Source organism: Pongo abelii, chromosome 15, assembly GCF_028885655.2.
Source record: "Pongo abelii isolate AG06213 chromosome 15, NHGRI_mPonAbe1-v2.0_pri, whole genome shotgun sequence".
Classification (NCBI taxonomy): Eukaryota; Metazoa; Chordata; class Mammalia; order Primates; family Hominidae; genus Pongo; species Pongo abelii.
Window position 1 is genome coordinate 71,068,165 of NC_072000.2, and position 22,416 is coordinate 71,090,580.

The 22,416-nt window shown below is 34.5% G+C and overlaps 1 protein-coding gene across 18 annotated transcripts in view; it reads left to right on the forward strand.

Annotated features, from left to right (window-relative positions):
* Positions 1 to 22,416, forward strand: part of GPHN (gephyrin) — a 688,936-nt gene that overhangs the window by 377,052 nt on the left and 289,468 nt on the right. For all 18 annotated transcript variants that reach the window (XM_024231223.3, XM_054529737.2, XM_054529738.2 and 15 more), the window contains 1 exon segment: positions 573 to 667. In XM_024231223.3, coding sequence (XP_024086991.1) covers positions 573 to 667 — 95 coding nt within the window.

Below are 22,416 nucleotides of genomic sequence, written 5' to 3' on the forward strand. Positions count from 1 at the left end.
AGTGGAGAAATCTGAAAAAAAAAAAAAGACAATTTATACTAAAGATTAGGAAGATAGTAAATGTAGAATTTTTCCTCTAGCCAGTACATGGGGAAACTTGACATGATGACTTCTTGAGATCCTTTTAATTCTATTATAAAAGCGTAGAGCTAGGAGAGATATGGATTATCTGAGGTTTTCAGAGACTAATTGTTTCAAGAGTAATAGACAAAGGAAAATACCCAGATTACTTCCCCGGTGAAAAATCTACTAAGTTGTTATAGCAATCTGAGGCCTCATTTTTAGAATTTAAGTTATTAGTGAGATGAGATTTCTATCAAATACTTCTGAGCTATAAGCAATATGAAAGGACTGCTAATATAAAAATTTTCTTTATTTTCTTGGTCCTCAGCTTTTATTCAGTGGTCCTTGTGAAGTGAGTCTGGGTGCCTCAAAAAGATAAATGTTTCAGAAACTAAAAGTATGGTTATTGAAAGCCTGGTTTATAATCATTTTTAAGTGGGTTTTACTAGTCTGACTTCGTTCTTTTTTGGCTTATTTCACTCAGTCTGCTATTTAATCTTTAATTACAGGCCACAAAAGAAGTAATAGAACGGGAAGCACCAGGGATGGCCCTGGCAATGCTGATGGGATCACTTAATGTTACACCTCTGGGCATGCTCTCTAGGTAAGAAAGTCACCAACATGTTGCAAACCATTTGCTAGGTGAACTGTTTCTGTGATATTAAAAAAAAATCTACACTTTAGCATTGTTGTGAATATTAAATGAGCTAGTCCACATAAAGTTCTTAGCTTATACTAATCACTTAATAAATATTACCTACTATCATTGTTAAAAAAAAAAGTTAATTCCATACCACTAATCAATACACTATATTGATGAACCTAAGAAACTTTAGTCTTAACACTTAAGTTTGCCCCTTTTTTTTCCAGAGTTAAGAGCTTTAGTATTCTGTCGGCCACAATTTTCCCACTTCACTTCTTTTTGTTGTTGTTGTTGTTGTTTTGCTTGTTAAGTTAAACTTTCAGAGACTGTCATATTACTACTGGTAAAAGTTATCAATTCCTAACCCAGAGAATCCAATTTATTACTATGTAAAGTTACTGTTTTCTGTGATTGTTTATAATCATCAGTTGATATCTATTAATTGTAGGTAAATACTAATTTAATTTAATAAAACTAAACTGCCAAGTTTATTAAAATAACTTGTTCTCACAAGTTAGGAGCTTATATTCCAATTTATAAATAGCCATGTTGATGTGTTGTTGTGAAGAAAAAAAAAAGCTCAATTCATATTATTAATCTTTTAATGCTTGGCAACTGGGTATATTTAAATTATTATATTACATTAATGATATACTATTATTATATGAAATTAGTCTACCTAAAACTATGCCTTTGTTGACATAGATGTCGATATCCATCCTCGATTTATTGGTAATTATTTGCTACTATTTTAGCAACTCTTAGATTTAGATCCCCTAAATGAGGACAATTACATCACTTAAGTTAAAGATAGAAGTGTCAGCTTAGTCAGAATCTGTTGAAGGATTTAATGAACGTTAATTAATAGTTGATCTCAGAGCAACCTAAAAATAAATAGCAGCTGTATAGTTTCAGGGTTTCATAATTTATAGCCATTTATGTATCCTATGTGTAATATGAATATAAAATTAAATGTGTCCATTGACTATTATGGAATATGAGTTGTAATGTTCTTTCTGTTACATAGGCAAAGTTTATATCCCATCAGTGGCAGCCACTTGAAGCACAGATACAGGAGATTATGAATGGGTCATTAGTTACTATGTTCTCTTTGCTGTCACGTATACTATAACATTTAATTTTAGTAAAAGCAAATAAAGAATTAAAGTACCACGACAGAGACTAAAGCTAAACTTCATGCTGGCCTTTAAGGAACTCCAGTTGATTCTTTCATAGTGTTCTTTTTTTTAAACCATTACTTATATTACCTACACCAGTGAGGTCAGGGGATCCCGTTTTTCCTATGGAATTAAGTAGTAGTTTTCAAACATAAAAGAACTCTTTCTTGTATACAAGCAATAACATCAGGAAAGAATTAAACTTCATTCTCTTGCTAATTCTTTTGTAATAAAATTTTAATTCGGTAAACATAATAATATGCTTATTTGCCAAGTCCCATATTAAGCATTAGGGATTCTAAGGTTAAAAAGAAAAATCAGAAATGGTCCTCACCTTAAGGATCCCACAGTTTAAGTGGAGAAATTATTCTTTGCAACTGTTAAGATAATTCTTCAAATTGAATATAGCTTTCTTGATCCAGTATAGAAATATCATCACTTTTTCTTATATTGAAAGGTTTTTCTGAATTAATTTTTTTCTCCCTTTTGTATCCTCATAATTACCGAGCACTGGACTGCTGAGTGAGTGGAAAATTAATTAGCAGGAGCTGATTCTAATTACTTTGGAATAAGTCGTTCATCTTTATCCTGAAGGCTTTGAAAATTAATACATATAAGCAGCATGGGAGCACCTTCTGGCTTTTCTGTCTGTGCATTGCTGATTTAACTGAGAATATATTTATAAACTTTGGAACAGACATAGTAGTTTACATTAGTTACAGAAAAGGGGACATTTCCCTGAATGTTCATTTTTTGTGCTTCTCAAAGCCTTTTTAAAAATTATTGTTTTTATAATAGCCATGATTAGATTGGTGCTTCCTTTCTACAGCCTTTCTATTTTGTATGCACTTTTGGCTTTGTACATGCTTCTGCTATGGAACATGTCATAGTATATTGTAATTAATTATTTGCTTGTCTGTATTACCTAGTTAGTAGAAACTTCTTAAAGACAGGAGCTTTATCTTATACTTTTTTACATCCTCAGCCCCTAAAACAAATTCTGACACATAGTAAGTACTCAAAAAATGTTTATTGTTGTGGTTACTATGGATAAATCAGTGTTTTACCATAGTTCTATAGCATGTTTCTTTCAGGTAAATTAATGCATCGAGTTGATGCCTTACCTTCCTATTTTTATGTCTAGAGAGCAGCATTAAATAAAAATAAATGTTTAAACCATTACATCTGTTTGAAATGGTTTCCTACTATTTGGACAACTTAATATCCTCCAGATTTTTTATATAAGTAAGTTGGGAGATATTATGAAGTAATGGTTAAGAACATCATCTCTGAAGACAGATTGCTTGTGTTCTATATTAATGCCTTTTTTGTTTTTGTTTTCTCATCTATATAATAAAGATGTTAATAGTACCAAATTTCTTGGATAAAGTGAATTAATCTGTGTAAAGCACTTAGAAAACTGACTCATAGTAACTCTTAAGTGATGACCATGGTTGTTTCGTTAGAGTTTTTGTTTTTAGAGTAGGTCTGCTGGTGAAACCTTTTCTTAGCTTTTCTTCATTAGGAAATGTCTTTATTTCCATATTACTCCTGAAGGATATTTTCACTAGATACAGAAATCTGGGTTGACTGTTCTTTTCTTTCAGCATTAAAAAAAAAGTAAAATAAAATATGATTCCACTCGCTTTTGCTCCATGGTTCCTGAAAAGAAATGAGCAATCAATTCAAATTGCTGTTTCCTTATGTGTAATGGCAAATTTCTCTGGCTGCTTTGAAGATATTTTTTCTTCAGCTTTAGTTTCAGCAATTTGATTATGATGTATCTGGGTGTAGTTTTCTTTTAGATTATCCTTCTGGGTTCAGTGAACTTTATGATTCTGTAAATTTATGTCTTTAACCAAATTTGGGAAATTTACTTTTTTTTGCTGCTCCTATGACGTGAATTTTAGATTTTTTGGTAATGTGTCACAAATCCCTGAGGCTCTGTTAATTTTTAAAATCTTTTTTACTCTGTATTAATTTTAGGTTATTTCTATGATCTATCTTCAAATTAGCTGACTTTTCCCCTCTTTCATCTTCATTCTGCCTTTGAGCATATCTAGTGGTTTTTATTTCAGATATATTTTCAGTTCTAAATTCTCCATTTGGTTTTTTTGTTAATGGTTTCCATTTCTCTGCTAAGAACTTGTATTTTTACATTTATTTCAAAAGTATTGCCCTTTATGTCATGGAGAATAGTTATAATAACTGCTTAAAATTATTCTTCGGACAATTTCAATATCTGGCTTACCTTGGGGTTGACATCGGTTGATTTCTTTTCCAATGAGAACTGGTCAAATTTTCCTTGTTCTATGTTGAGAAATTTTGGATTGTATCCTGGACATTTTGAACACTGCATTGTAAGTAAATTATTTAACTCCTGTTAAAATCCTCTGGGGAATTTTTATTAGTTAGTTTTAGCAATTGATCTGATTGGGTTCAGATTGTAAATTCTGTCTCACTTTCTGTGGGTAGTGGCTCAGCCTTTGCTATATTGTTAGTGTCTGCCCAGTACATGAATGATTTAGGAGTTAGTTTGAGACTTGGGCAGTAGTATATACTAGGTTTATGTTTTAAAAGCTTTTCTTGTACTTCTTTTATACTGTCCCACGTATTCACAGCTCAGGGGTGACCCTGGAACTTGGGTCAGTTCACATCCAAAATTAGAGAATCCACCTTCTTTAGCTCTCTTCTTTTCAAGAATTTTCCCACCACTCTCCAGCTTCCAGGGGACCCCATTCCCAGTTACTCTGGCCAGAAGAGGTTTCTTACAGAGTATTAACTCCCTTTGCAATTATGTAGTTGTACACAACTGACCTTTGGGACAAAGAGCAAAATAAAAGAAAAAAGAGAGAAAGAGATTCCTCTTACCTCAGTTCTTTAGACAATATCGGCTCCTTTTTTTTATTTCCATTAGCCAAAGAGATAGGTAGGTCTTCTCTCTGAGCTTCGGGTGCTAACACTGTCATTATGGTATTGCAGCTCCACAATTAGGCCTAGCCCCATTAAGAGCTGTTATTCAAGCTTTGACTTCAGTACCAAATCTGCCTGCTATTATTTACATTCAACGTCATCAGGTAATCACTGGGTACTCTGTAAACAATCAGTAAGAGAGAGAAGCTATGGTTACTTTCTGCATCTTGGCTGACACCAAAGAACAAGTGTTCTAACTTTAATATCAGATCCCTGACTTCATATTTACTAGCATTTACTAGCAGTGTTACCTTGGTACTTTACAAGGTTTAGCACATCTTGTTCCAGTGGTTAACTAAACTGCCCACAAAATAGTAGCATTTAACCTCCCTAAATTTATAATTTATTCCCTACTTGTTTTTTTTTAAAAGATCAAATACTCTTTTTTCCCCCTAAATTTCATTAAAAATAACAGACTAACCACTGTGGTTATACACTGAAGAATGATTTGTCATGGATTTTATTCTCAGTTTTGTCATTAATTTGATTTATGATGTCTACTTAGTTTTATAGGGATATTAATAGCTCATAGAAATGTTATGAGGTCCTTTAAAGATTTACTCACACATATGTGTGTGTGTGTCTGTCTGTCTGTGTGTGTGTGTATATATATAATAAGAAATATCTAATTCATAAGAAGAGAAATTGATTGCCAGTTTTCCATTTTAGTATAAAGAGATTTATCATTGTAATCTTCAGTGACTCATCTTTCAGTTCTGTAACTGTAATAAACATATGCACTGCTTTTAGGGAGGAGATAATATTTTCCACTTGCTGCCAAAAATGGTTTTATAACTAATATTGATTAAAAGAAAAATTTCAGGAAATAATAACACAAAACTTATTTTTTATAGAAATGAATCAAATTATTCTTAGTATTATTTATATAATATTAAAGTAACATGGGTCATTTAAAGTAACAGTATTATCATCTTGAAGAGTTTCTGTTTTTTTAACCCACACCAAATATACTTAGCTTATAAAAGTCTGTAAGGGAGCATAAGATGGCAGAGTAGTATATATAGGAATCTGTTTCTCCACCTGTTTCTCCACCTGGACAACTGGCAAGATCTCTCTGATATAACTATTTTGGAACTTTGTAGTCTATTCAAAGGCTTACAGCTTACTGGAAAAGACTTGACTAGTAGATTTTGGTTAATTTGGGTCAATTTTAACCTAGTGTGCTACTAGTCAACCATTCTCCAGTGCTCCAGCTAGCAGGTACTAGGATTTATAGGACAGCTTGTAGAAGACAGAATGGGTAATTAAGGACCTTATCTTCCAAATATTGGGGATCCAGGTTCTACTGTGGATTACTGCTTTAGGTTGTAGAAGTGCAGAGGCAAAGACAGGCTGCCACTGTTGCAACCCACACTGGCTGAAGTATCTTCAAGGGATTTATAAGGACAGTACCTACATTTTCCCCTACATTTTTCTTCTTCTCTTTTGGGACCCAGAAATTATAGGATTAGAAAATTCAAAAGCAGCTACATATATGGGGGAATTTAGAAAGTCACTGTGCATGCCCAGAGGAAAAAGCAGGCTGAGAAAAAGAGAAAGGCCTTAAGTTTATACCTCAGGCTTATTTCTTACACAGAACACTTTATAACAATTAAAAAAAAAAGCAAACCCTAGGGAAGGGAAAGAAGCTGATTTCCAGAATTACCATATTATAAGATTCAAATATTCAGAGTTCAACAAAAATAAAATGACAAAGCAGAGAAAAAGTATGATCCATTCAAATGAAAACAATGAATTGACAAAAATCCATGAGGAAGATGAAATGGAGAACTTACTAGACAAAGGCTTTAAAACAACTATCTTAAAGATTCTCAAAGAACTAAAGAAAGATATTGATAATGCCAAGATAATGATGTGTGAGCAAAAGTAAATGTCAATAAATATATTAAAAAAACATTAAAAAAGAATCGATCAGGCAGCTAAAATGACGTTATCAGTTTAATATCATCTTTTAAGGCCATGATGGGACTGTCTGTGATCAGGCTTCTCTCCACTGTATGCAGGAGGAAGTGGCCGCTATTAACAGCCCTCCCTTTTTGTACAGCAACAGGCCACCCTGAGATTATTTACAGAGAACAGGTATAAAAACACTTGCAAATATATTCAGTCCAGACTAGAAAATACTTTTTCCCCATGAGCGTGAAGATTCATATTGTACGCTAGTAAATCTCTCTGCACATGTTCATCATGACAATGTACTCAGGAGTTCTAAGTCATGATGAGCATCCTGCAGCAGTTCCAGTGAATCATGGATGAAAAATATGTATCCTTTAAAAAAATAAAGAAGAAAAAAAGAATAATGAAGAAATGAGTTGACAAGTACAATCGCTGAAAAAAAAATCATTAGAGGGATTCACAAGCAGTTTTCAGCAGGCGGAAAAAAGAATCAGCAAACTTAAAAGCAAAACAATTGAAATTAACAAATCTGAGGAACAGAAACAAAAAAGATGGAAGAAAACTGAACGGAGCCTAAGGGACCTATGGAACAACATTAAGCAGACCAGCATACACATTATGGGGATTCAAGATGGATTAGTGAGGGAGAAAGGGGCTCACCAGAGCAAAGACTCATGAACACTAATAAGCGTGGGAAACTGTCAGGTAGGCAAACCTAAACTATAATTGACAAATTGCTAGAGGTTCAGTGCAGACCACTATGAGAGTTAAAAACTTCAGGGAAACTCAGTCGCTACACTTTTGTGAAAACTGAATGGAACCTAAGGGACCTGTGGAACAAGTCCTTCAGAACAACCAGGTTCTCACAGTAATATTAGAGGAAAATTCCCTCATGTTTCAGCAGGGAAAAGGAAAGGGAACTATTGTGAAATACACCAGGGTACTCTGTTCTTCTTAATGAGCCCTAACACCAGGAGAAACTACTTAACCTGAGCCTACCCTGCTGGAGTATAATCAAATAGTAACTTACCTAGGGGAAGGGAAATACCCAACTTCAGCTCATACCCAACTTCAGCTCACTCTAGCCATCTTCTCCCATGTAACAGGGGAGGAAAAATTCAGAAAAACTCGTGAAGTTCACTAAAAGGCTCACTAAAAGACTGAGACCTGGCCAGGCATGGTGGCTCACACCTATAATCCCAGTGCTTTGGGAGGCCAAGGCGGGTGGATCATGAAGTCAGGAGATTGAGACCATCCTGGCTAACACAGTGAAACCTCATCTCTACTAAAAAATAAAAAAAATTAGCTGGGCATGGTGCCACATGCCTATAGTCCCAGCTGAGGCAGGAGAATCGCTTGAACCTGGGAGGTGGAGGTTGCAGTGAGCTGAGATCATGCCACTGCACTCCAGCCTGGCGACAGAGCGAGACTCCATCTCAAAAAATAAAAAGACCAAGACCTAATGATAGGACTATAGAATACTTCCCCACCCCCACACATCCCCACCACATTACTAGAGGCCTGTCTACAGCAGTTCCTTTTACCTGGTATATGATGTTTGGCTATGAAGAAAAATTACAAGGCATATCAAATGGCAAAAAAATACAATTTAAAGAGACAAAGTAAGCATCAGAAGTAGACATGGCAGGAATGTTGGAATTATCAGACTGGGAATTTAAAAATCATTGTGATTAACATGCTAAGTGCTCCAATGGATGAAATAGATACCATGCAAGAACAGATGGGTAATGTAATCAAAGAGATGAAACTCCTAAGAACCAAAAATAAATGCTAGAGATCAAAAACACTATAACAGACATAAACAGTGCCTTTGATGGGCTTATTAGTAGAATGGACACAGCTGAGGAAAAAAAAACTCTTGAGCATGAGGATCTCTGACTGCATACCTCCAAAACTGAAAAGCAAAGGGAACAGGGTCTGAGAAACAAAAAAACAGAATATCAAAGAATTTTGAGACAACTCTAAAAGGTAGAACATCTACATAATGCAAATACCCAAAAGAGAAGAACGAGAGAAAAAGAAGAAATATTTGAAACAAAGACCAAGAATTTCCCCAAATTAATGTCAGATGCCACAAAAACAACTATACCTAGACATAACATCTTCAAACTAGAGAAAATCAAAAATAAAGAAAAAATCATGACAGAGTCCAGAGGGGAAAAAAAACTCCATATCTATAGAGGAAGAAAGATAAGAATTACATTCAACTTGTCCTCAGACATGCATTTAAAAAATCAGTCTATGATTTGGGGCATACAGTACATAAAGATGTAATTTATGACATCAATAACTAAAAGGGGTGAGGACAGAGCAGTATAAGAGCAGAGGTTTTGTATGCTATTGAAGTTAAGCTGGTATAAATTCAAATTATTACTTTAGGATGTTAAATGTAATCTTCATAGTGGCCACAAGGAAAATAGGTACAGGATGTACATTAAAAAAATGAGAAAAGAATTAAAATATTTCACTAAAAAAATTAAGAACAAATGAAGATAGTAATGTAGGAAATAAGGAGTTAAAAAGCTATAAGGCATATGGAAAACCCTTAACTAAATGGTAGAATTCCCTTTTTGTCACTAATTATTTTAAGTGTAAATGGATTAAACTTTCTAATCAAGAGACAGAGATTAATAGACTGGATAGGAAAGCATGATCCAGCTATATACTGTCTACATGAGACTCATTTTAGATCCAAAGACATAAATAAGTTGAAAGTGAAAGGATAGAAAGAGATAGTCAGGCAAATAGTAACCAAAAGCGAACCATGGTGGCTATAATAATATCAAATAAATTTTAAATAAAAAATGTTTAAATATCTTAAATCCAAAAAGTTTACAAGAGACAAAGGATATATGCTACTAGAAGGTTTAATTCTGCACAGTAATATTATACTTATAAATATTTATGCACTTAATAATAGACTGTCAAAATAGATGAAGCAAAAATGGACAGAATTTAAGAGAAAAATAGAGAGCTATGCAAGAATAGTTGAGGAATTCAATACCCCACATTCAATAATGGATAGAACAGCCACACAAAAGGTAAGTAAAGAAATGTAAGAACTTAGCACAGTAAACCAACTAGATACAACCCACATATATAAAACACTTCACCTAACAACAGTAGCATACACCTTCTGAAGTACACATCGGACATTCTCCAAGATAGAGCACATTAGGCCATAAAATAAGTTTCGATAGGTTTTTTAAAATAGATGCCATAAAAAGTATATTGCAAAATAGTATATTCTTCAAAGCGTATCTCCAAAAAGAGGATGAAGTTTGAAATCAATGACAGAAGGAAAACTGGAAAATTTACAAATATGTGAAAATTAAACACACTCAAATAGCCAATAAGTTAAAGAAGAAATCATAAGGGAAATTAGAAAATATTTAAAAATGAATTAAAACAAAAATACAACATACCAAAACTTAATAGCATGCAGAAAAAGCAGCACTGATATTGCTGTAAACATTTAAAGATAATTACATTTTTGAAAACCTCAAAAACAGCAGTCTCATGTATAACTATAAGTTAAGAAACTAGAAAAAGAATAACAACCTAAACCCAAAGCTAGCAGAAAGAAGGAAATAATAAAAATTAGAGCAGAGATAAATGAACTAGAAAATCAAAAAACAATAGAGAAGATCAACTAAGCTAAAGTTGGTTCTTCAAAAAGATCAACAAAATCACAAAATTTTAGCTAGATAGACTAAGAAAAAAAAGAAATTCAAATTACTAAAATCAGTAATGAAAATGGAGTCATTAGTACCAATTCCACAGAAATAAAAAGGACTAGAAGAGTATAGCGTAACAATTACATGCCAACAAGTTGAATAACCCAGACGAAGTGGACAAACTCCTAGAAACACAAAACCTACTGAGACTGAATCACAAAGTAATAGAAAATCTGAATAGACCTATACCTAGGAAGGAGATTGACTCAGAAATTAACAACCTCTCAGCTGGGTGCGGTGGCTCACACCTGTAATCCCAACACTTTGGGAGGCCAAGGCGGGTGGATCACTTGAGCACAGCAAAACCAGCCTGGGCAACATGGCGAAACCCTATCTCTACTAAAAATTCAAAAAATTAGCCAGGTGTGATGGCACACACCTGTAGTCCCAGCTACTCAGAGGTCTGAGGCAGGAGGATCACTTGAGCCCAGGAGGTAGAGGCCACACCGTGAGCCCTGATCGTGCGCACTGCACTCCAGCCTGGGCAACAGAGTGAGACCCTGTCTCAAAAAAAAAAAAAAAAAAAAAAAAAAACAACAACCTTTCTATCATTCTATTTACAAAATACCAGGACCAGTTGGCTTCACTGATGAATTCTACCAAGTATTTAAAGAACAACTGACACTGGTTGTTTCCAAAATCTTTTCCAAAAAATTGAAGAGAACACTTCCTAACTCATTTTATGAATGGCAGCATTGGTCTCATACCAAAGACAGGAAAAACAAAACAAAACTGCACGCCAATATCCCTTAATGAATGTTGATGCAAAAATGCTCAAAAAAACCCCCCCAGCAAACTGATTGCAGCAACATATTAAAAAGAATTATACAAGATGACCCTAGAATACAAGGATGGTTCAATATATGAAAATAAATCATTGTAATATACCACAGTAGCAGAATGGAGGGGAAAAAAAAAACCCATGTGATTATTTGATGATGGGTTTTCAGCATCAATGGGTGCTGAAAAAAACATTTGGAAAAATTCAAGTTTCATGTTAAAAACACTCAACAAACTAGGAAAAGAAGGAAACTACCTTAATGTGAAAAAGGCCTTATGTAAAAAACCCACAGGTCACATCATATTCAGTGGTGAAAGACTGAAAGCTTTTCCTTTAAAATCAGGAACAAGATGGGGATGCCCACTTTTTCCGCTTCCATTCAACATAGTATTGGAACTTCTAGCCAGAACACTTAGGCAATAAAAAGAAATGAAAGGTATCCAAATTGGAAAGGAAGAAGTAAACCTATCTTTTTTCTGACGTGATTATATATGTAGAAAACCCAAGACTCCACACACAAAACCATTAGAACTAATAAATGAGTTCAGCAAAGTTGCAGAATACAAAATCAGGCTGCAAAAATCAGTCGTATTTTTATACAATGACAATAAACTATCCAAAATAAAATCAAGAAAATGGAATAGAAACAAGAGCCCAGAAATAAGCCCTTGCATATAGGATGCAGTAATTTTCAACAAGGGTGTCAATTCAATGGGGGAGAGAATAGTCTTTTCAACTAATGGTGTTGGGAAAATTGGATATCCACTTGCCAAAGAATGAAGTTGGACCTTTGCCTACTGAATATAAAAATTAATTCAAAATGGATCAAACACCTATACACAAGAGCTGAAACTATAAAACTCTTAGAAAAAAACATAGGGGGACAGCTTAATGACATTAGATTTGGCAGTCATTTCTTCGATATGACACCAAAAGCATAGGCAGCAAACAAAAAACTAGATAATTTGGACTTTATCGATGTTGAAAATCTTTGCACATTGAACAAAGTAAAAGGGCAACCCATGGAATCAAGAAAATATTCACAATCACATATCTGGCAAGGTATTAATATTCTATATATATATATATTTTTTTTAATTCCTACAATTCAACAAAGAAAATGGTATTTAAAAACAGGCAGAAGACTCAAATAGATATTTCTTCAAAGAAGATACACAAATGACTGATAAGAACATGAAAAGATCCTCAGCATCAATACTCATTAGGGAAATGCAAATCAGAACCACAGTGATATACAACTTCACACCCATTACGTTGGCTGTTATCAAGAAAATAATAATAAACAAGTGGTGGCAGAATGTTTAGAAACATTGTGCATTGCTGGTGAGGATGTAAAACTGTGCAACTGCTATGGGAAACTATGGCATATCCTCAAGAAATTAAGCATAGAATTATATGACCCAAGAACTCCACTTCCGAGTTCCATATCCAAAAGTATTGAAAGCAGGGGCTGGGTGTGGTGGTTTAAACCTGTAATCCCAACACTTTGGGAGGCTGAGACAAGAGGATCACTTGAGGCCAAGAGTTTGAGACCAGCCTGAGCAAAATAGTGAGACCCTATCTCTACAAAACTTGTTTAAAAAAATTAGCCAGGCCTGGTGACACACACCTATAATCCTAGCTACTCAGGAGGATGAGGGAGGAGTATCACTTGAGCCCAGGAATTCGAGGTTACAGTGAGCTGTGATCATGCCACTGCATTCCAGTCTGGGCAACAGAGTGAGACTGTCTCTTAAAGAATTGAAAGCAGGGACTGTAATAGATATTTGCACGCCAATATTCATAACATCATTATTCACCTTACCCAAAAGTTGGAAGCAACCTAGATGTCCATTGATTGATGAATGCATAAACAAAATGGGTTAAATACATGGAAGAAATATTATTCAGCCTTAAAAATTATTGTTAATTCTAACACTTGCTACAACATAGATGAATCTTGAAAACATTGTGCTAAATGAAATAAGACAGATTATATAAGGACAAATGTGTGATTCCACTTACATGAAGTATCTAGAATAACCAAATGCATAAAGAAAATAGAACAGTGCTTATGAGTGGATAGGGAGAAGAGAATGGAGAGTTTTTGTTTGGGATGATGAAAAAGTTCTGGAGATGGACAGTGGTGATGGTTGCACAATAATGTGAATGTACCTAATGCCACTGAATTATATACTTAAAATCAGTTAGACTGGTAAAGGTTATGTTATGTATATTTTACCAGAGTTCCTTTTATAGCTATAGGACAGGAAATGCAACATACATAAAATGTACATTCTCTTGAAACATTTCTGCAATGTTTCAGGCCTAACTTCCAGACTCCAGTATGACAGGAGGTATACTGGGTTTCAAAAGACAAGTGACACAGATGGTGTGAGGACCACCTCAACACAGGAGAGCTGCCACCTTTCTCCTTCTCTCACCCAACTTTTGTATTTTCCTAAATATCATAGCTTCATAACAGATTTGTGATAGCTGGATCTTATTTGTTATAACTTATAAAATAGGAACTCTGGGCAATAGTAACAGCTCCAGTCTACAGCTCCCAGCATGAGCAACGCAGAAGACAGGTGATTTCTGCATTTCCAACTGAGGTACCGGGTTCATCTCACTGGGGCTTGTTGGACAGTGGGGGTAGGACAGTGGGTGCAGCCCACTGAGTGTGAGCTGAAGCAGGGTGAGGCATTGCTATTTTTGACAAACCCACAGCCAATATCATACTGAATGGGCAAAAACTGGAAGCATTCCCTTTGAAAACTGGCACAAGACAGGGATGCCCTCTCTCACCACTCCTATTCAACATAGTGTTGGAAATTCTGGCCAGGGCAATCAGGCAAGAGAAAGAAATAGAGGGTATTCAGTTAGGAAAAGAGGAAGTCAAATTGTCCCTGTTTGCACATGACATGATTGTATATTTAGAAAACCCCATCGTCTCAGCCCAAAATCTCCTTAAGCTAATAAGCAACTTCAGCAAAGTCTCAGAATACAAAATCAATGTGCAAAAATCACAAGCATTCTTATACACCAATAACAGACAAACAGAGAGCCAAATCATGAGTGAACTCCCATTCACAGATGCTTCAAAGAGAATAAAATACCTAGGAATCCAACTTAAAAGGGATGTGAAGGACCTCTTCAAGGAGAACTAGAAATTACTGCTCAATGAAATAAAAGAGGATACAAACAAATGGAAGAAAATTCCATGCTCATGGATAGGAAGAATCAATATCGTGAAAATGGCCATACTGCCCAAGGTAATTTATAGATTCAATGCCATCCCCATCAAGCTACCAATGACTTTCTTCACAGAATTGGAAAAAACTACTTTAAAGTCCATATGGAACCAAAAAAGAGCCTGCATTGCCAAGACAATCCTAAGCCAAAAGAACAAAGCTGGAGGCCTCACGCTACCTGACTTCAAACTATACTACAAGGCTACAGTAACCAAAACAGCATGATACTTGTACCAAAACAGAGATATAAACCACTGGAACAGAACACAGCCCTCAGAAATAATACCACACATCTACAACTATCTGATCTTGGGCAAACCTGACAAAAACAAGCAATGGGGAAAGGATTCCCTATTTAATCAATGGTGCAGGGAAAACTGGCTAGCCATATGGAGAAAGCTGAAACTGGATCCCTTCCTTACACCTTACGCAAAAATTAATTCAAGATGGATTAAAGACGTAAATGTTAGACCTAAAACCATAAAAACCCTAGAAGAAAACCTAGGCAATACCATTCAGGACATAGGCATGGGCAAAGACTTCATGTCTAAAACACCAAAAGCAATGGCAACAAAAGCAAAATTTAAAAATGGGATCTAATTAAACTAAAGAGCTTCTGCACAGCAAAAGAAACTACCATCAGAGTGAACAGGCAACCTACAGAATGGGAGAAAATTTTTGCAATCTACTCATCTGACAAAGGGCTAATATCCAGAATCTACAAAGAACTCAAACAAATTTACAAGAAAAAAACAACCCCATCAACAAGTGGGTGAAGGATATGAACAGACACTTCTCAAAAGAAGACATTTATGCAGCCAAAAGACACATGAAAAAATGCTCATCATCACTGGCCATCAGAGAAATGCAAATCAAAACCACAATGAGATACCATCTCACACCAGTTAGAATGGCAATCATTAAAAAGTCAGGAAACAACAGGTGCTGGAGAGGATGTGGAGAAATAGGAACACTTTTGCACTGTTGGTGGGACTGTAAACTAGTTCAACCACTGTGGAAGACAGTGTGGCAATTCCTCAAGGATCTGGAACTAGAAATACCATTTGACCTAGCCATCCCATTACTGGGTATATACCCAAAGGATTATAAATCATGCTGCTATAAAGGCACATGCACATGTATGTTTATTGCAGCACTATTCACAATAGCAAAGACTTGGAACCAACCCAAATGTCCATCAGTGATAGACTGGATTAAGAAAATGTGGCACATATACACCATGGAATACTATGCAGTCATAAGAAAGGATGAGTTCATGTCCTTTGTAGGGACATGGATGAAGCTGGAAACCATCATTCTCAGCAAACTATCGCAAAAACAAAAAACCAAACACTGTATGTTCTCACTCATAGGTGGGAATTGAACAGAACACTTGGACACAGGAAAGGGAACGTCACACACTGGGGCCTGTTGTGGGGTCGGGGTAGGGGGGAGGGAAAGCATTAGGAGATATAACTAATGTAAATGACGAGTTAATGGGTGCAGCAAACCAACATGGCACATGTATACTATATGTAACAAACCTGCACATTGTGCACATGTACCCTAGAGCTTAAAGTATAAATTTTAAAAATATGTTTATTTTAAATAAAAAATTGAGATATATTTTTAAAGTAAAATGATTTATTGATGAAAAATACTTGAAACAGAAGATACTAGAATAATACTTTCAATGTGCTGAAAGAAAATAACATTTAATCAAGAATTTTACACTCAGCAAAGTTACTATTCAAGAATGGGGGAGGATGAAATGTCATTTTCCTACAAACAAAAATGGGAACATTTTATCACCAAAAGAACCTCACGTAAAGAATTTTAAAGATATACTCTGGCAGAAGAAAAATTATCTCAGATGGAGAGTTGAGGATACAAGAGGGAAAACAGAGCAAAGATTGGTAAATATCTGAACAAATCTTTTTAAAAAAAAATTGACTGTTGTTCTGGTCCATTCTTCTGCTGTAACAAAATATCTTAGACTGGGTAATTTATAAACAACAGAAATTTATTGCTTACAGTTCTGGGGGCTGGGAAGTCCACAGTCAAGGTGCCTGCAGATTCAGCGTCTGGTGAATGCTTGTTTTCTGCTTCAAAGATGGCCCTTTCTTGCTGCATCTTCACATGGTAGAAGGGGCAAACTAGCTCCTGACGGCTTCTTTTATAAGGACGTTAATACCACTCATGAGGACAGAGTTAATCACCTCCCAAAGGCCTCAACACTTTATACTGTTGCACTGGGGATTAGATATCAGCATATGAATTTCGGGTAAACAAAACATTTAGACAATGGTAACTATATAAAACAATAAAAATAATGTCTCAATTATGGGAAGAAAAAATATGCTAGAATTCTTGAAAACAACAGCATGTAATTTGAGATACTGTGATTATAGTTAAGTATTCTAACAGGCCAGGCACAGTGGCTCATCCCTGTAATCCCAGCACTTTGGGAGGCTGAGGTGGGCTGATCACTTGAGTCCAGAAGTTCAAGACAAGCCTGGGCAATATGGCAAAACTCTCTCTACAAAAAGATACAAAAATTAGACCAGCATGATGGCACGTGCCTGTAGCTACTCGGGAAACTGAAGTGAAAGAATCACCTGAGCCTAGGAGGTCAAGGCTGCAGTGAGCCATGGTTGTGCCACTGCACTCCCTTGGGGGACAGAGTGAGACCCTCTCTTAAAAAAAATGTAGTCCTACTTTCTAGGAAGATATTAAATATTGATTATAGTTTTTTAAAGTTAAGTATGCATATTAAACTTATTAGGGTAATCACTAAAAGGATGGACGGAGTATACAACTTCCAGAAATAGAGGGAAGAAATTAATGAGGAAAATACTTAAAGTAAGACAAGAAAGGGAGAAAGGAAGAAACAAATAAACAAAAAAAAAAGACAAGTAGAAGGCATATATATTGGTTAAAAAAAGTTATAATACAAATTCCCAGAACATCTTCCACTTAAAATTTTCCCGTAGAACACTGCTCTCATATTCAAACTTGATAAACATGTATACCTTCATGTTTATCTGAAAAACAGCTTCAGCTGATACATATGAAAATTTTATATTTATATCTGAAAAATTCAGTAAACTTTCAAAAAAATTTTATTAAACTTTTAAGATTGTAATATAATTGTAGATTGGCATGCAGTTATAAGGAATGATCCAGAGAAGTCCTATGTACCCTTTACTAGTTTTTTCCAGTGGTAACATCTTACAAAACTATAGTACAAAATTACAGTTGGATGTTGACATTGATAACATCATGACACAACAATTTGTTCATTCTTTCATTTGTTCATGGGTACTTAGGTTGACTTCATATTTTGCCTGTTGTGAATAGTGCTGCACTAAATGTGGGAGTGCAGATGTGTTTTTGATATATTGATTTCCTTTCTTTTAGATATATAGCCAGTAGTGCAATTGCTGGATCATATGATAATTCTATTTCTAGTTTTATGAGGAAATTTCATACTGCTCTCCATAGTGGCTGTACTATTGCTTTTTTATTGTCATTGCCCTTTTATTGCCACACCACCTGTCTGTCACCCAGCCCCCCCTTTCCTAAACTCTGGCAACCACTAATCTATTTTCTAGTTCAGTATTTTGGTATTTCAAAAATGAATATAATTAGAACCATATAGTATGTAGCCTTTTGGGATTGGTTTCTTCCATTAAGCATAATTTCCTGGAGATTTGACTAAATTGTTACATGAATCAATAATTCCTTACATTTTATTATTGAGTAGTATTCCATACTATATATGCACTACAGTTTGTTCAACCATTTTTTGTTGAAGGACATCTGGGTTGTTTACAGTTTTTAATTATGATGAACATTACACCAAACGATGCAGTATCTAGGTTCTATGGCAGTTTCAGGTTTTCTGTTTAAATGAACTGTCAAATTATTATCCAGAGCAACTGTATCATTTTACAATCACACCAAAAATATATGAGTGTGTCTCCACACCTTGCCAGTATTTGGAGTTGTCACTATTTTTATTTTAGCCATTTTGATAGTTTTATAAATAGTTTTAATTTACATTTCCCTAATGACTAGTAATTTTGAGCATCTGTTCAGGTCTTTTGCCTATTGTCTGACTGTATTTTTTAGTTTTTTTATCCCTGATTTTTGAGAGTTTTTATGTGTTCTAGAAACCTGTCCTTCGTCAGATATGTTGATTGCAATTGTTTTCTCCCAGTCAATACATTGTCTTTTTTCCTCTTCACAGTGTCATTCACAGAGCAAAACTGCTTAATTTCCATGAGGTCCGATTTATCATCTTTTTCTTTTAGCAGTTGTATTTTTTTTGATGTAAAGTCTAAGCACCCTTCACCTAGGCAAAGGTCCAAAGACTTTCTCCTGTGTTTTTTTCTAAAACTTTTATAATTTTACATTTTACCTTTAAATCCATTTGAGTTGATTTTTTTCTAAGATGTGAGTTTAGGTCGAGGTGTTTTTTCGTTTGGTTGGTTGGTTGGTTTTTGTGTATGAACGACCACTTGCTCCAGTGCTACTTGTTAAAAAAAAAAAAAAAAAAAAAAAAAAAAAAGCTACCTTTCCTCTGTTGAATGGCTTTTGCACCTTTGTTGAAAATTAATCTGGCCTATTTGTTTAGTTCTATTTCTGGTTTCTCTGTTCTGTTCTATATGTCTGTCCCTCTGTCAGTACCACATAATCTTTATCACTGTAGCTAAACAATAAGTCTTGAAATAGCATAGACAGATTCCTCCCACTTTAGTTGTCTTTTTCAAAATTTTTAGCTATTTTGGTCCCTTTTGTTTTCCATGTAAATTTTAGAATAAGTTTGTCTGTATCTACAAAAAAATTGTTTGGATTTTTATAGGAATTACATTAAATCTGGATGTAAATTTGGGTAGAATTGACATCTTTTCCATGTTGAGCCTCCGTGAACACATTGTCTCTTCCTTTAGATTGCCTTTGATTTCTTTTATTGCAGTTTTCAGTATAGAAAGTCTGAACATATTTCGTTAGATTTACACTTAAGTATTTAATTTTGTTTTCAGTTATTGTAAATGGTATTTTATTATTAATTTAGGTGTCCACCTTATGTTCATTACTAATATATATAGAAATACAATTAATTCTTGGATGTTGATTTTATATTCTACAGCCTTGCTTAATTGCTAGTACTATTAATTCTAGGAGGGCTTTTTCTTTTTTTTTGTTTGTTTGTTTGTTTGTGGGTTTTGTTTTATTCTTCGGGATTTTCTGTATAGACAATCACGTCATCTGCAAATAGGCGTAGTTTTACTTCATTCTTTGTGATTTATATGCCTTTTATTCTTTTTCTACCTGTTGCCCTAGCTAAAACTTCCAGTGCTATTTTGAATAGCCATGGTGAAAATGGATATCCTTGCTTTTTTCCTGATCTTGGGGAGAAAGCACTCAATGTTTCACTATTAAGTATGTTAGTTGTACATTTTTTATAAAAGCTCTTTTTCAAATTAAAGAAATCCATCCCTTAATTTCTACTTTTTTTGAGAGTTTTTATCATGGATCAGTGTTTGATTTTGTCCAGTGAATTTCCTGTGTTAATTGATATGATTGCATGATCTACTTTTTCTTCTTAGATTGTTGATATGATGAATATATTGATTTATTTTCAAATATTGAGCCGGTCTTTAATTCTTGGAGTAAACCCACTTGGTCCTAATATATAGTTCTTTTTACTTATTCCTGACTTCTATTTGCTAATATTTTAGTAAGGATTTTTATATCTATATTCATAAGAGATACTGGTCTATATTTTTCTTTTTTATACTATCTTCATCTGATTTTGGTATCAAGTTAATACTGGCTTCATAAAATGAGTTGTGATATTCCCTCCACTTTTACTCTCTGGAAGAGTTTACGTAAAATGTATATTAATTTTTCTTTAAACATTTCAGAGAATTCACTAGTGGAACCATCTGTCCTAGAGCTTTATTTTTCTAGAGTTTTTTACTATAAATTGAATTTTCTTAAAAGTTACAGAGCTCTTTATCTATTTTATGTATGGTTAACGTAGTATTTTATGCTTTTTGAGAAATTTGTCCATCTCATCTAAGTTGTCTAATTTATGTATATAGAGTTGCTCCTAGTATTCTCTTACTGTTACTTTCTTGTCTTGAGAGTCTGTATTAATACGCCTGTTTCATTCCTGATATTGGTAATTTCCATCTTTTTTTCAGTCTTGCTTAAGATATTTCCATTTTATTTATCTTTTCAAAGAACGAGCTTTTTGTTTCATTGACTTTCTCTATTTTTCTGTTTTAAATTTCACTGTTATCTGCTCTTTATTATTTCATTCCTTCCGCTTGTTTGGGGTTCATTTTGCTTTTTATCTAGTTCTTGAGGTGGAAGCTTGTTATTGATTTGAGACTTTTCTAATGTAAACTTTAGGAACACTGATTTAGGTGCATTCCATGAATTTGATATGTTATATTTGCATTTTTATTCATCTTAATGTATCTTTTTATTTTTTGAGATTGTTTCTTTCTTTTTAATCTATCTAACACTAGATCTTATTTCTTCTATCAAACTTCATATGTGCCCATTAATCAACTTCTCATCTTTCCCTCCCCCCCACTACCCTTCCTGGCCCCTGGTAACAACCAATCTACTACCTATCCTCATGAGATTCACTTTTTTAGCCCCCACATTATGAGGGAGAACGTGCGACATTCTTCCTTCTGTGCTTGCCTTGTTTCATTTAACATAATGACTTTTAGTTCCTTCCATGTTCCTGCAAATGATAGGATTTCATTTTTTAATCACTGAATAATGTTCCATTGTATATAGATACTGCATTTTCTTTATCCATTTGTATGTTCACTGGTACTTAGGTTGAATCCATATTTTAGCCATTATGAATAGTGCTGCAGTAAATGTGAGAGTGCAGATGTCTTTTCGATGTGTTGATTTCCCTTCTTTTGGATATATATCCATCAGTGCAATTGCTGGATCGTATGGTAATTCTATTTCTAGTTTTATGAGGAAATTCCATACTGCTCTCCATAGTGGCTCTACTAATTTACATTTCCACCAACAGCATACAAATGTTTCCTGTTTTCCAAATCTGTACCAGCATGTGTTACTGCCTGTCTTTTTGATAAAAAGCCATTTTAACTGGAGTAAAATGATATCTAATTGTAGTTTTGGTTTGCATCTATCTGATGATTAGGGGTGTTGGCCATTTGAATGCCTTCTTTGGGAAATGTCTATTCATATAGTTTGCTCATTTTTTAATAGAATTATTTGTTGTTTTTGTTGTTGTTGTTTTCTGTCAAGCTATCTGAGCTCCTTAGATAGTCTAGTTATTAATCCTTTGTCAGACAGGTAGTTTGAAAATGTTTTCTTCCATTCTGTGGGTTGTCTCTGCTTTCCTGATTGTGTCCTTTGCTGTGCAGAAGCTTTTTAGTTTTATATAACCCCATTTGTCTATTTTTGCTTTTGTTGCTTGTGGTTTTGAAGTCTTAGACAAAAATCTTTGCCTGGACAGATGTCCTGGAGCATTTCCTCAGTGTTTTCTTCTAGTAGTTTCATGTTTCAGGTCTTAGATTTAAGTCTTTATTTTGATTTGATTTTTGTGTATGGTAAAAGATAGGGGTCTAATTTCATTCCTCTACAAGTGAATATCCAGTTTTCCCCGCATCATTAATTGAAAAGACAGGCCTTTCCCCATTGTGTGTTTTTGGCACCTTTGTGAAACATGACTTGGTTATAAATACATGAATTTATATTTGAGTTCCTTATCTTCCATTGGTCTGGCGTATCTGTTTGGTGTCAGTACCATGTTGATTTGGTTACTATAGCTTTGTAGTAT